Raw genomic sequence first — 15,010 nt, forward strand, 5'->3', positions numbered from 1 at the left:
ATTCGATATCTACTTTATATTGGATTTCTCTAAATATTAAGTATTCTGCGAAAAAAATATTGAAGCACTTGTGTCTTAAAACGACTACTTACAAGGATTTAATTTTAATTTTGTGCATATATAAGCACTTCTGCGGTACATACATTAAATTTGACAACATAAGCCCTTTTACCCTATAAGGCGAGAAAGATTCGAGCAAGCTATCAAACTTGAACATGTTTGAACTCTGGAACCCTATTTTTGCTATTTTATGTTTATTATGGAGTCATTTAATACATACAATTTTGATTACACAATTTGCTTCATAAGTTAAAAAGTTATAGAGCTAAAATTTTAAGTATGCGGTTTTTTATGGATTTCATATACGTATTTTATGAAAAATATAATACACCTTGATAAAAAGTAATTATTTTCTAAGTCGTTCGTTCTGAATATCTAAGTATTATTATCCCAATAGCTTTTTACGTAGAATACTTCAGGTAATTGATATACACAGAAGTAAATATGCATCTCTGCTTAAAAATTTGCACTTTTCAAGTGCACTACTGCGTTTGTAAAAGAAGGTATTTAGTTATTTGAATCACTGTATATAACATAAAATAAGTGATATGTATATGTATATGTACATTAGATATACTCTGTATATTCTACAAATCATAAGATAAAAAGCGCGCTTGGAAATTATTACACTCGAACATCAAAGACGTCTTTTAATATTTCATTACTAACATTGATTTACTTATGCTATCACGATATAATGTAAAGATTATACACGCATATTTCTTCTTCTGGTAATAAACGAAAATTATACAGATATTGTAAAGAATATCATCGATAGCAAAGAATGTATTTTGCCTAATAATATCTATCTATTGAACAACAAACTTTTCCAAAAGCGTTTTCCTCGTTAGCGTTCACTTGTGATTTATTTATTCGCTTTTCTGATGGAACGAGTCTGTTGGTTGATAATGTGGCTACATTATCAGAAGAGGAAAGAAAGGACTTCCTCCCAAGAGACGGTTGTACATATATGCGCAGAACCGAACTCGCGTGGCATATGTGCGTTTTTATTGTTTTTATGTAGTAGAAGGATACCAGCAAGAATGAAATGGAACCCATTATCCGCAGGACATTGTGGCTGAAAGAAACCGGCTTCGTTTTGAAATATTTGTTACTCATCTTCCTAGGTCTCGTTACAGAATTAGATAATTAAACGAAATATTTCCACAAATAAAAATGCGTTGTTATCCGAACATGACTTACGAAAGTATTTGAACATTTATTATTAGCACAGAAAATATTGGTAATTATTCGGAATAGGAATTTAGCGACTTCATCGAATGCAATGACATTGAAATATATTGTCAAGAGCAACATTTTAAACAACTTTTTCCTATACATATAATCGTCGCTCGGTTTTATTTTATAAATTATAAAGCAATTTATGTTTAATACTATGTGTATTACTCAACAATTTATTTTATAAATTTTTGTTGCGTAAATGTAAGCAATTTTTCAACGCCGGCAGGTGTATTTGTTATATTTTTGACCAATTGAAGATTAGAATAAAGTGCAACATTCCATGTATGTAATAACTGATTCATCGAAAATTATTTCACGCTAGTGTTGCCACTAGACCGGATATCTACTACTCTGGCCCTTGTCAGCTTATACAATATTAAAAATAATTATCTCTCTTGTGAATGAGTTAAGTTTAGATTTAGCTATATAAAAATGTGGACACTTACTTCTGAATCAAGATTAATCGTAACCAAAGTTTAACTAAAGCCTTTTGTGAATACCTTGGAATCTTGATAACCTTGTGAATACCTTGGGATCTTGATAACCTTGTTCACTTTGATAACCTATGTCTAAGTCATTGAAATTAGTTATGACGTTCCTGTTCCGAATAATTATGATTAACAAGGAATTCACTTGGATAATATTATTTTAGACAAATATTTTTCGGAAAATTCGAGAAGTGTTCGACTCTGGTTGTGAAATCTATGTATGTACAGGAAAACTTTGTCGGGAACAAACAGGTTCCTATAGGTAACCAGATCGTGCATATAATTAAAAGTCCACTTAATTCTTTTCACTATCTATGGTTTTTCGTTCAGATAATATATATATATATATATATATATATATATATATTATAAATAATAGGAGTTCATTTTTATATAAATTTCGATTGATGATCGTAACAGTGTTACGCATCTTATGACTTTGAATATGAATTTGCGCACGTGCAGTTACGAATCGTGTAATTAATTCAACTTTATGGTTTATTAAGTTTGTAAAAAAGATATAATATCGGGGAATGGATTTGGATAATTGATACGATATATTAACATGAAAATAATTAAATGCTTTATGAAGAATAGAATGATAAATGGCATATGTACAATATAAGATTGAAGTAATTTTAATACATTGAAATGATAAAGAAAAATGGAAATAATAGATGTATGGGAAAAAATCATTTGGCTAAATATTGTATAAATGTAAATAATATGTTTATGAAATTGCAGTAACGTTCGATAGTAGTTTAGATAACAAAAACTCAGAGTTCAGTTAATCAAAGACTATGTAAGTAAAGCTTCGTTTATATAGAGTTTATATAAACGGAGTTATATTACTTATTTGCTTTTTCGATAAATTTAGGATTTAACGTACAAAATTTTTTATTTTTTTTTTTTCATTAGCAAGATCAACAGAGGATGACATAACTACGATAATGGAAGCTGACGATCTTCTTATAAACGAAAACGACCCTTTAGAGATTAAGTGCACCGGCCTCGAAAGGATTTCTTTTATTTATCCTCAAGACTTAAGAAATGCGGTAAATTTATAAAAAATAATTGTTGTAATAGTGCCACCTCTAGGAACAAACTTCTGAGTAAACGCAATAGCTTTAAATTATCTAAAGATATTGAACTGTCTCAGATGTGAAATGTTATAATTAGACCGCGAACTTTTATACATTTATGGAAAATTTGCAGGTGAAAAAATGCATTGAATATACATAACATGTAAAAATATATACAATATAAAAGATTCTATTCAATATCTTAGTTTCTTCAACTACCATGTTATTTTTTTTTGTTTCTCCTGTCTCGTACTTCTATCATTCTTTTTATTCTTTTCACTTTTGCATTTAGCTCGCCTTCTCATCTTCTTTTATCTTCCTTCTTATCCTTCTTTATTCTTATTCTTATTCTTATTCTTATCTTCTGTATTTTCCACATTTTTCTTCGTTATTTTCGTCTCTCCTTTTTGTCCTTTTGTCAGGTAGTACATTTTTCTTATCTCATACTTCACTTGAATTTTTTCCGATTTTATTTAAAGATTCATCTAACATGCCTGTCTCTGTAACATCTTTCCTTGCCTGTTTCTGTTGCTTTATCGATAATTGTAAGATACCCATGTTTTGATTTCCTAACTTCTATCTTTTTTGGAGACTGTCCCAATTCATCTTCTAACCTATACGTCACTGTCAAGATTCGTTCCTTTTCATCTACCTCTATTCTTTGCCTCTATTTCTACTCCCACTTCCATTAAAATTCGTTTTTGTACACGTTCTGTTCTTACACACTATTCACATCACACGCTCTTTAGCCATGTCCGATTATTTCTTTCGTATTTGCTTCACAATATTAAACCTACTACGATATTTAGCTTTCCCCTATGTGTTTTATATTTATATCATAACATTATACGCCTGTAAAATTTTAATAAACTGTAAAAACTTTAATATTTTTAGTTGATTTAGAATCATTGTATTGATGTATATTTATATTGGTTTTGTAGGCACAAGCACATGCTAACTTCCTTTTCATGGCTGAAGAGCAGGAAAATAAAGTTATCTATTTATGTATATTTATGATAAACTGAATTTGCCGTGTAATTTTCGACATAATCTATATTTCATGAATTAGAGTCTTATATACAATACATATTGAATCTTACTAATTTTACCGTATAACGGTGAATTTATTAAATTTCATTTTCATAATATAATAAAACTGTATCAATTTTTAACAGAATCTACGTACTTATGTATATTTAATACATTAGAATTTTATGTATATATTGAATTTTAATTATATATTGACTTCATTATATATATATATATATATATATATATATAATTAATAATAATATATATTTTATTAAATTCTATTTTTATGATAATATTAAATTTTATTGGAATTTTCTATAGATTCTATGTTTATTACGTTAAAATTCTTTATTGTCAGAAATAGTATTACCATAAACACTAATTATGTTTAATCTGATAATAGATCGTCACTTCGCCAGTGCATGTACAAGAACACATCGAGCACGGAATTTATATGTACATGTTTCAGCGACGTGAAACTGTTCATGGAGATACAGGGTTATATGGTTGCCCTGGAAATGTTTTACAAGTTACCTCACATCCTAACTTTAAAACATCTAAAAGCATGGTATATGTTTACGTTCAATGTAAGTGGATTTTTAAATGTTTTTTACCTAAACTATCATCATAGACAAATAATGAGTTGTTCGGGAAATTCGTAGCGTCTTTTACGACTCATATACATATGGAAAACACGTACAAAACCCTATGATATATGATTTTAGGGACCCATAAGCGTTTAATTTATCCTTTGAAGATCCGTTTGAAACTTTATCAATATAATCGTGATAATTGAATAAGAAACGTTAATAAAATCCCAATATTCTTTTCGATACATGTATATATATTTGAAATATATGATCTATATATATTATATACACCAATAATAATTACTAATATAGTTATAATAGTCGAGTCTCGTTGAGTCTTATCGTCTGTTAATGAAATTCCAAAATGTTTTGTATAACATACATAATATATTCAAAAAAGATTTCTATAAATGTTAAAATATATTTGTGAGTCACTGTATGTTTACTATTTTTACAATATTTGAACGATGCGACGATAAAATGATTACATGGTTCGGGCTAATTTTAACCGATTTTAACTAAATCGGGATAAACTTGTAATTTATGTGGTTATAATATGTTAATTTAGTATTGATTGTTTCAGCTACTGCAAATGTGTTCGTAGAAGCGAATACCTTTGCTTCACTACATGCAGCAGTCGGTGGGTCCGCCGTAATACCATGCAGACCAACATCACCCAATTTCACAGTCCAAGTCTTCTTAAACGAGATGGTAAGTTTATTTATATGCGTTTATTATTAATACCTTTCATTGAAATAGTAATAGTAAAAAAATATATATATGTACTATTATAATATAATATTATATAATATATAATATATAATATAATTTATAATATTAGACCGGAGCGAACACTGTTATTTGTCTTTTGCAAAAAAATTAATCATATTATTGTACAAAGAACATTTAAATCTCCTGTTAATCAGATTTACTAGAATACAATAAATTCAACTATACTTATATAGTACTTAAAATGTTTATATGGAGTTAAAGTCAAATACAGTAAAAAGTATTGGTGAGGTCTACTTTTATGTGTGATAAATACACTTTTCTCTATTACTAATTAATAATAATTAATAATAATACCATTTTCTCTATCACTAATTAAAAGAAGTGATCATTTTCGTCTTCGTATTTAGTCCTAAGAAGGTCATGTTTGTATGTCCTAGCCAGTCTTGGAGCACAACCGTACAAAGTCGTCATGTAAAACATTGCATACTGTACTCCGCTGGTCCATAAACTGCCGTTTAATCTTTTGGCATTAACCATTAAAAAACCAAAAATCGATGAACAAAAAAGAAAAGTTAAAAAAATAATATGTTTAGAAAATATGTCTGTGTAAGTCACTTTAACGAAGATTGTGTACATCGTATAATAACTGTACTGTGGATCCAAAAAATTTGATGACTTTTAATATTACCGTTATTAGTTTAGATCCGGGGCAATTATTCGTATAATGTCATCATTTTAGCCAGTCCATGGATCAAAATCGGAAAAAGAGGAGATTTCGTTTTATCGTCAATTTGAGTATTATGTTTGAACTTTTAACTCCTATTTTTGTTACTTTTATGCTTATTATGAAGACATACAATCTTGATTAAATAGTTTATTTTATAAATTAGAAAGTTATCAACCTAAAACTTCAAGTACATGGTTTTGCACGGATTTTCCACACTTGAAATATTTATATGGTATTAAAACCAAGTGGAAAAAATACAGTGAAGAGTTTCAAAATGGTTTATTTTTATAATACATATTATAGTGTTAGTTAAAAATTAAAACTTAATGGAATGTAGTTCCAAAATTACGCTTTAAATTAATAAATGAATAAATAAATGAATAAAATTAAAATAAAACTTAATTATGAATAAGAACTTTAACAGAGATACGTAATTAGGAGATATTCAGATATGTAAATGGATCGGGCAGAAATATCGGATTGATATATTCGAATATTAATAATATAAAAATATAAAAATTCATTATATCATTTATATAATTGTTGTATTAAAATCGAATTCACTGTGCAGCCCGTGGAGCAAACAAATTTCAATCCGAGAATTGGTCTCACATTGACAAATATCACGTTAAAAGACAGTGGATACTTCAAATGCGTAATAGATCAAGCAGATGTGGTCCATGAAATCACATATTTCTTCCTAGTGCAGCGTAAGTATACTTCACAAAAAATGTTAATTTAACCTTCATCGTTTACATGAAGACATAAAAAATAACATCTAAAGACTTAAATCTTATTCTACCTATTTATTGAGAGAAGTAGGATATACTATTCTAATATATAGAGAACGTTTGTAACTTTTATGACTGACGAAACTTTTATTTATTGCAAATATGTTTAATAATCATAAAAATAACGATCTAAGGAAAATTGTATATTTTACGAATATTTGTGTCAGAGCAATATCGAATAATGTTTATATTTTAAGTTCTCTTAATTGTATTAGGTCTTAAAATCAATTCTTTCGGCACAAGATAGATTAGTATGTTAAAAAATACGATGTAAGAAAACGTATGTTACCTTCATATGATCTCTGCACCTGCATCTACAAGAAGAAACACGTCTAAAATTCTGTTCCTATCTGAATCATTTTTATACCTTTCTTTCTACTATTTCTTTGGAAATGAAGGAAGGTATCTAGGTTCGACACACACACACACACATACATATATCTATATATATATGTCGGAGATGAAAGAACACCGGAGCCTCTCTTCGGAACTTGGGGAAAATCCCGTAATATTGTAATCCAGATTTTACCATAGCCATAATTAAACAATTGTCATTCAATCCAATTGTGTTTATTCGAGATTTGTAACAATGAGCTTGGGCTCGAGGCGACAATCAGTCGCCAACGTAGCCGCGGTCAAGGGATAAACGTTTACCTAAACAAAGGCATAGAGTAACCGTATAGCTCTCCTTGAAAAAATATAGCAGCGGCACGCGACAGTAAACACTCCAACGGATTCTGTTCCGTGGCTAGCCACACGCAGACCCTATTCTCCGGGTAAGATGATTACCAAATGTCGATGCATCTCCACAGTACATATTCAGCTAGCCTAAGGACCCGCTATAAATCTTAGAATTTATTTAGCTGAGGTTCTTCAAACTGACAAACAGTCTTAGTCTTCGCAGCCCCTAAGTTTGTCACCTACTGCGGAAAGATACGAGAAATCTTCTTTTCTCACGTACGACGCTTTCGCTAGCAACTCTTTCTCTCAAGGGCGGCTAGCATCCTTTTCTAACCACCGATATGGAAATTGACCAATTAACAGCAACGTCAATTTCCCTCACCTTCTGAACGAAGGCATCGCTGCACGAATCCGATGATCTCGTGTCCTTAGACACACCCCGCCATAGTTCTCCTCTGTGGCATCGTCGCGACGGAAAGTCATTCTTTCGTGCGATCTCATTGACGAGAAAGAATAACGTCTTTACGATCAGTGAATGTTTCACGTTTTGTTAACCAAGAGTTGGACTTAGAGTTTGTGAGAACATACATCTGTTATCCCGTTGACCGCGGATTCGTTATCGAACCTAGGATCATTGTCATTAGCGTCTCAAGTATCTAATTACCACGGTTACTTGTCGATATCTGTAACAATCATATTTGTTCTAGTCAATATCTTCTCTATTGCATAACGACAATGTCTAATCACAACGAAGATTTGTTTCACGCCCTTAACCCCAACTTCAATCATAACGCTAACCCGACATATATATATATATATATAGATTTTTTTTTCTTTTTTCCTTTTTATGTATGTTCGTCAACTACTCCGAAATGTTTTAACCAATCCGAGGTGATTCTTTTTGCACGTTGTAGAATATGTTATCCTGTTAGTTCCGTTAAAAAATTTTTTTCGATTTGATCGTCTTAAGCAATTTTTTTTTAACTAATATTTTTGCGTTTTTCCGGAACGGCTTAACCAATCAAGATGATTCATTTTGCTTCTCGTAGGGCATGTTCTCCCACTGGTCCAGTTACAAAACCTTTTTGCATTTGTTTTTCGTGAATTATTCTTTTTTTGCAAATCCAACTTTTATGTATGCCCATCGATTACTCAGGATTGGATTGAGCTATCAGAATGAAACCGTTTGCGTCTTCTAGGGGTAATTCACAGATCGGTCCTGTTTGTAAAATTTCTCCAATTTATTCATTGTTAACTATTGTTATTGCAAAGAATTTGTTGTTCACCAATTTCATTTACGTATGATCGAGATGATTCCAAGGCAGCAGCCTGGCCAAGCGCTTTGAAATTGCGTTTCTCAATATAGGCTTCAACTCGTATTTTCCGTCGTAGGAAACATATATTTCCATTTCTAATTGTATAACATCAGAAATTGTAATAATTGGATCTTAAGTTAATGACAAGCTTGCTGTAGATATAATTTCATTAACTTCTACACCATTGAGCGTAATTTGTATCCGCACAGATACAAGCAGTATATTTCAGCCACTACTGAAACATGTTTCTGATCATTTTATGCTATAATATATTGTAATTTAATGTAATTAAATGAATTTGTTGAAATTTTATGGTATGGCGCTTGGGTGCTTTATACATATATTTTTGCATATTACGTGCATTTTTACACTTTTAAATGTTTTGGACATTCCAAACAATTTAACACATATAGCATATTTATAAAAAGTGTCTACTGCAGAGGCTCGCAATTAGTCTAGATCTTTATCGGCCCTTTATGAACTGCCCGTCATACCTGAATCGGATTCGGTGATCGTCATCGATACTTGAAACACAGAAGCAAAATCCATGCCCTCCAGAAAAGTTGTGGCAGCTTGATAAAGTCACACGTGTTGTTAATCATAGATTGATGAAATACATTTTCAGGTATTCCTTGCATGTCTCGTATGGTACATGATTTATACATAATTGTTGAGTATGAGTAGATTCACATTTTCTATTGTTTCAAAAAAAAAAACGAATTTGACCCAATTTTTATATTATATTCACATAAAGTGTGTTAAAAAAATATTCATTGACGATATGAAATTAGAAAAGTAAATATAAAAATATACTTTACATAGAAAGAATTGATTTTAGGATGTACAATGGCAAGCATTATACAAACGTCAATTTAATTTAGTTTATAATTAATATGTGAAATAAAGATCTGAAAGCTATATTTATAAAGTCGAATATTTACACTGCTTCAAAGTAAGATAAATACAAGATGACTCATTCGAAGTAATACACGCAACTGTCTCCTGAACTCTAAACTATACGTTATGCAAAAATGTGTATTGAAGTAAAATGTACTTTATTTCGAGGGAGATGTCTTGTGATGAGCACACATTTTATTTAGGTGGATGTGCCTTCCAGATTTCAAGGTGATCTTTTTCTTTTTTAATGCAACTACTTGCATGTTTTTATTCAGATAAGTGCGTAGCTCATGCCATGACAAATTCATCGACCTATAATATGATGATGTAGAACACCAGGCCATTCTATATATTTCATTCTATATATTTTTAGAGCCTACATTATAGAAAAAAGCAAAAATTTATCGCAAACAATTTGTTGAATTTATGATTAAATTTTGAAGCTCGACACCATATATTAATTTTAATACTTTTAATTTAAATTATATTTTCTATATTAAATTAATTGAAAAATTCGTATCGATTTTAGTTAAGCCAGAATTGCTTGCTCCAGTAATTATAGAAGACACTTTGCGTCACGTAACACGAGGACAAACTCTACATGTAAATTGCACGACAACTGTTGCAGCAGACTTGACTTATGGTTTAATTTGGAGTACACCACAAGTGGTTCGGAAACAATTTATTTATCTTTATCCAAATTATACATGCCGTTTTGTAACTGGTATACAACTAAAAAAAAATGTGGTTCTACGTGAAAAAATACGTCGAAAATATAAAACAAAATTTTTTCATACTCTGTTTTTCAGAAAATTGACTTTAAAAGTTGTTGAAAACATTTTCTATTCTATTCAATACTCATTTTGTTCCCTGTATTGACAAAAATTTATATGAACACTCTGTAATGTTCTCAGCGTGCAGTGTTCTGTTAATTTATTTTATCAAACAATCTTTTTTTTTGACATTGCAGGATATTTGGAATTTATAAACATACGATTAATTTTATGTAAAATTACGGATAAATCGAAATAAATAATTTTACATTTTATAATCATCATAAAATTGATTTATAGAAACTAATATGCAATATTAGAACTGGTGTTTGTAATTGACAAAATTTACAGAATTAGTTTGATAAGCTGTTTATCTTGATTGCCTATTTAATTTCTTAACTAGAAGTCAGAGTAAGAAGACTGCTAAAATGATAGAAAAAGTTATGATGTTAACACAATCAGTGATATTTAACTATATTCATATCATTTTAGAAATAGAAAAAGAATTTTATTTTTAAATATTAAAAACTATTCTATTTACTTGTATACTTTCTATTACACGATAAAATAAACACGAATATATGTAGAGATATTAATCAATTCAACAATTCATTATTCATTCAATAATTAAGAAAAAAATTTAATGAGAGCATATCGAAAACATCTTCTAAGTAAATTTTCACACAAACAATGTCTCATATGAAAAGATTGTATTCCATATTTTTGACTAATTTTTTTACTACTAGATTCACCCTTCCATAGTGTTTTACTGTAAATCATAAAACATCCTGTATAATTTTAATTGTCATAGAAAGTAAATTTCATGTATAATTTTAGAGCAGCAGGATAAATACTACTAGTTATACTAAAAAGTCTGGTCCAGTTGCACGCACAACCACCGAATTGATCATAAAAGATGTTAGGGATGAGGACGAAGGGTGGTATGAATGCATTATCAAATCCTTTTATGACTTTAACAAAACGAGAAAGTACATCAAGGTTCATGGTAAGTTTTACTTTAAATAATTCTTCAATTATAAGATTTTGTATAAAATATTGTTTTGTATATAATATTGTCTTTCCTTGAAATAAGTTATTTTTATTTTTTGACGTTTGCAGTATTCTTCTACTTTTTAAATATAGTATTCTAGTCAAGTTCGTCATTAATTTAGTTTCAGTTTTTATTTTTATTTCTATAATTAATTTAATTTAATTACAATTATGCAATTAAGTATAATGTGAAAACCACAGTGGAAGATATAATAAGTCAAATTTTATGCCTTTTGCAGAAAAGCAATTTTTAAAAATTTGATATATTTTGAATCAATTTTCATTTGTTGTCTCCTTATTTGATTTTCCGATTATATATGTGCTTTTGCTAGCCTTGCGAATATTTTGTTTATGTTATTCAATTACACCGTCCAACAAATTTCAAATTCTTTTCATCGTTCCGATTGCTATTAAGTATTTCTACTTTTCATGATATTTTTAACACTCTGATTATAAATCATTTTTCCATTGCGTCTAGATTTTGAGAAATTTGATTTTCAACTAATTTCATACTTTTTAAATTTGAATAGATTTTCTCAGGAATAACTATAAAAGATATTCCATTCCTGCTTGCGTCGGAAGATTCTATAGTCTTTTCCGAATATGTTGATAGTTTTCGGTACACCACGAATGTTTAAACGATCATTAAAGATGGAAGGACACCGATTTTTACGGATACATGTCAATTTAACTCAAAAAGTAAGAGCTCGATGTTCCATCTAGCGCGATGCAGGTGAGACTTTGAGCTTGGCTTTGATTTTGCGTATTATTGTCGGCATTTCGCATCCGCGGAGCTATTTAGCTTTCTGGTTGGATGCATGTTTCCTTGGGCGTCTCTTCAAGGTAAAAGTTTGCTCTATCGTGGTTCGATCTTACGCTAGATTCTTATTTTTTAAGATAAATTGAAAAATGTCCCAAAAAAACCGACGTCTCTCCGCATTTAAAGACTGTTTAAACATATTCAAACATTTATATTTTAAAAACATTTATGTATTAAAAACTGATATCTGAGTACTTAGGAAAGTCTACAGAATTTTTCGGCACAAACTGAAATAAAATATCTTTTATAGTTACGGCACAAAATTTGTTTAAATTTGAAAAATACGAATTCTTTTCACAATCAAATTTCTGAAAAATTAGACGGGCAGATTTGTAATAATTGGTAGTGGGCTGTTGAATAATGTTATTAATCACACTTTAGATTGCTTGGAATAAAACTATTTTTGATTCCTTCTTAAATTTACTAAATATCAAAAGTTTTAATAAATGTGGCTGAAAGAATTCAATATACAGATATATGTAGCATAGTGGATTCATTCTCGTATACGATTCATGATACAAAAGATAAATGAAATTTGAATACAATCTTTTATTTTTAATTACCAAATATATATGTTATGTAGCGTTTAGCTTTTGTACCAAAAACTATTCCGGATATTCATTTTTAGATCCAGAAAACAAGTTTATCAATCTAACAGCGCAGGATGCGAACAGACATTATCAACGTCGAGAAGGTGATAGTGTACAATGGGTTGTACACGTGCATGCCTATCCAGAACCTACTCTTAAATGGTAACAAGTTTTAGCTTAATGGATCACAAATTGATAACATCCAAATATACGTCTTCCAAATAACAATGTTCAAATAGAAAAAATAAAGTATGAAAAATATTTTTTTGACGTTATGTGTGGACAGATATATATGCATGCATGCGCACACTCGTGTGTGTGTGTGTGTATGTGTGTGTGTGTGTGTGTGTGTATTTACATATATAATTATTCACACAAGTAGCTTTTATACAAATTGTAGTTAGCAAGCTGCAACTATTTTCTTAATATAATTAAAGAAATAACATCTAATCAGTACATATAACCAGTATTCTATTATATTAGATGCATTCTATACATTTTCGTATCTTTAAAACTCCCATAAATGCGCAAAAATCCACGATTTAATAATAATGAGACTAATTTTGTATAGAACCAAACTTTATTTAAAAGGATATCTAACGTTGTCTTGGGGAAGACATTAATGATTTCAACACTAGAATTAAATGGCACGCATTGTAGAACTACAGAAGATTAAAGTATTAAAGTTGTATAAAAGAAATTAAACCGTAAGGAATAGGAAAGTTTAGAATGCAGTAAAAATGTACTTTTGCAATTTATGAAATTTATACAAAAAGCATAGTTGCCTTGGTCGTTTTAACCACTTTTATAGTTTTTAGTCCTACTGATAACCACGACTCGCCTGAATTTCTTATAATACTTTGCGGAATAACATACCGTCATTTTTCCCTCCATTCAGTATTTATTTGATGTTTGTTATTTATTTGTCATAGTGCTAACAATCACTAAACAAAATTATATCCCAATTCCTTCCAATCATCTCAATGAATGCTAGACATAATATCTTAGTTAATTATCGTACTATAAAAATTAATTTCGACAAAATATCACACATTATCAATATAATTTTCCTCCATAAATGTTTATTTAAAACATTATTTAAAACATATATATATATATATATATATATATATATATATAATTGCTTAAGAATTAGTATAATTAATAAGTACTATAGATAATAATTTTTTAGAAACGTCATTTTCACAGACTTGGACAATTAATCAATATTTCATTGTATTATTAGAATGAATATTAATGTGCACAATATTATTTAAATTTTTTAGTATAATTTGAACCTTTCCCAGGTTAAATACAAAAGGAGAAGAGATCATAGGAGCTTCGCATGACTCAGATAGACCGAAGTATGTAATAAAATTGACACCTAACCATACAATTCTGAAGATTAACCATTTAAATATCGAAGATATGGGAGAATATTCTCTTCAGGCTGTCAACCAAGATAAATTCGAAATGCTGAATTTTACGCTCGACGTAATAGGTATGTCAACTCAAAGGATAAACACATTTCACGAGTGGTAAAGAAATGATGTAGTAATAATTAAGAGAAATACTTTTCAATCACAATATCAGGTTCAATTATGTCACATACTTATAATGTTTGTTTCATAGAGTTCGAATATTTCTCATACGATTCATGGTCCGTCTAGCTTACTTGACAAGTACATATTCGATTTTCACAAGCTAGTTCGAAACGAATACTTGCAAATTTTGAAGAACTACTTATAACGAATTCAATATTCGAACGATTCGAACTTTTCTTTCTTCCGTAATAGTTATAGAGGGCTCAAATATAATCGACGAATCTATTTATCTACATAACCAGCCCCTACATTTATGCATTTATCATATCTGTTCACGAGCTTTAAGATCCCGTTGCTGCAATTCTCCATTGCCACTCTATTTAACTACCAATAATTGAATGTGAATTGCAATTCGTCATCATCTTTAAAATGTCTGCCATTCAGAAATTCTTTAAGCTTAAGAGAGTGGTGAAAATCTCCCATCAAGAACTGCTCAACAAAGCTTGGTCCTTACTTGCTGAATTACTTTTGTAATATTAATAAACCAAAAAGATAGAAATTATAGGTGGTAGATTTTATTTTTACGATTTTATAA

General features: G+C 29.6%; 1 protein-coding gene across 4 annotated transcripts in view; it reads left to right on the forward strand.

The window, feature by feature from the left end:
• The window catches only part of LOC122567051 (vascular endothelial growth factor receptor 1), a 50,401-nt gene that overhangs the window by 7,365 nt on the left and 28,026 nt on the right, over positions 1-15,010 (forward strand). For 3 of the 4 annotated variants that reach the window (XM_043725136.1, XM_043725137.1, XM_043725138.1), the window contains exons 2-9: positions 2,709-2,845; positions 4,308-4,491; positions 5,078-5,205; positions 6,525-6,663; positions 10,168-10,307; positions 11,249-11,417; positions 12,910-13,033; positions 14,179-14,372. In XM_043725136.1, coding sequence (XP_043581071.1) covers positions 2,709-2,845; positions 4,308-4,491; positions 5,078-5,205; positions 6,525-6,663; positions 10,168-10,307; positions 11,249-11,417; positions 12,910-13,033; positions 14,179-14,372 — 1,215 coding nt within the window. Of the gene's footprint in view, positions 1-2,534; positions 2,593-2,708; positions 2,846-4,307; positions 4,492-5,077; positions 5,206-6,524; positions 6,664-10,167; positions 10,308-11,248; positions 11,418-12,909; positions 13,034-14,178; positions 14,373-15,010 lie in introns of all 4 variants that reach the window. The other variant, XM_043725139.1, reaches the window with a different exon arrangement.

Source organism: Bombus pyrosoma, linkage group LG4 (assembly GCF_014825855.1).
Source record: "Bombus pyrosoma isolate SC7728 linkage group LG4, ASM1482585v1, whole genome shotgun sequence".
NCBI classification, from domain to species: Eukaryota; Metazoa; Arthropoda; class Insecta; order Hymenoptera; family Apidae; genus Bombus; species Bombus pyrosoma.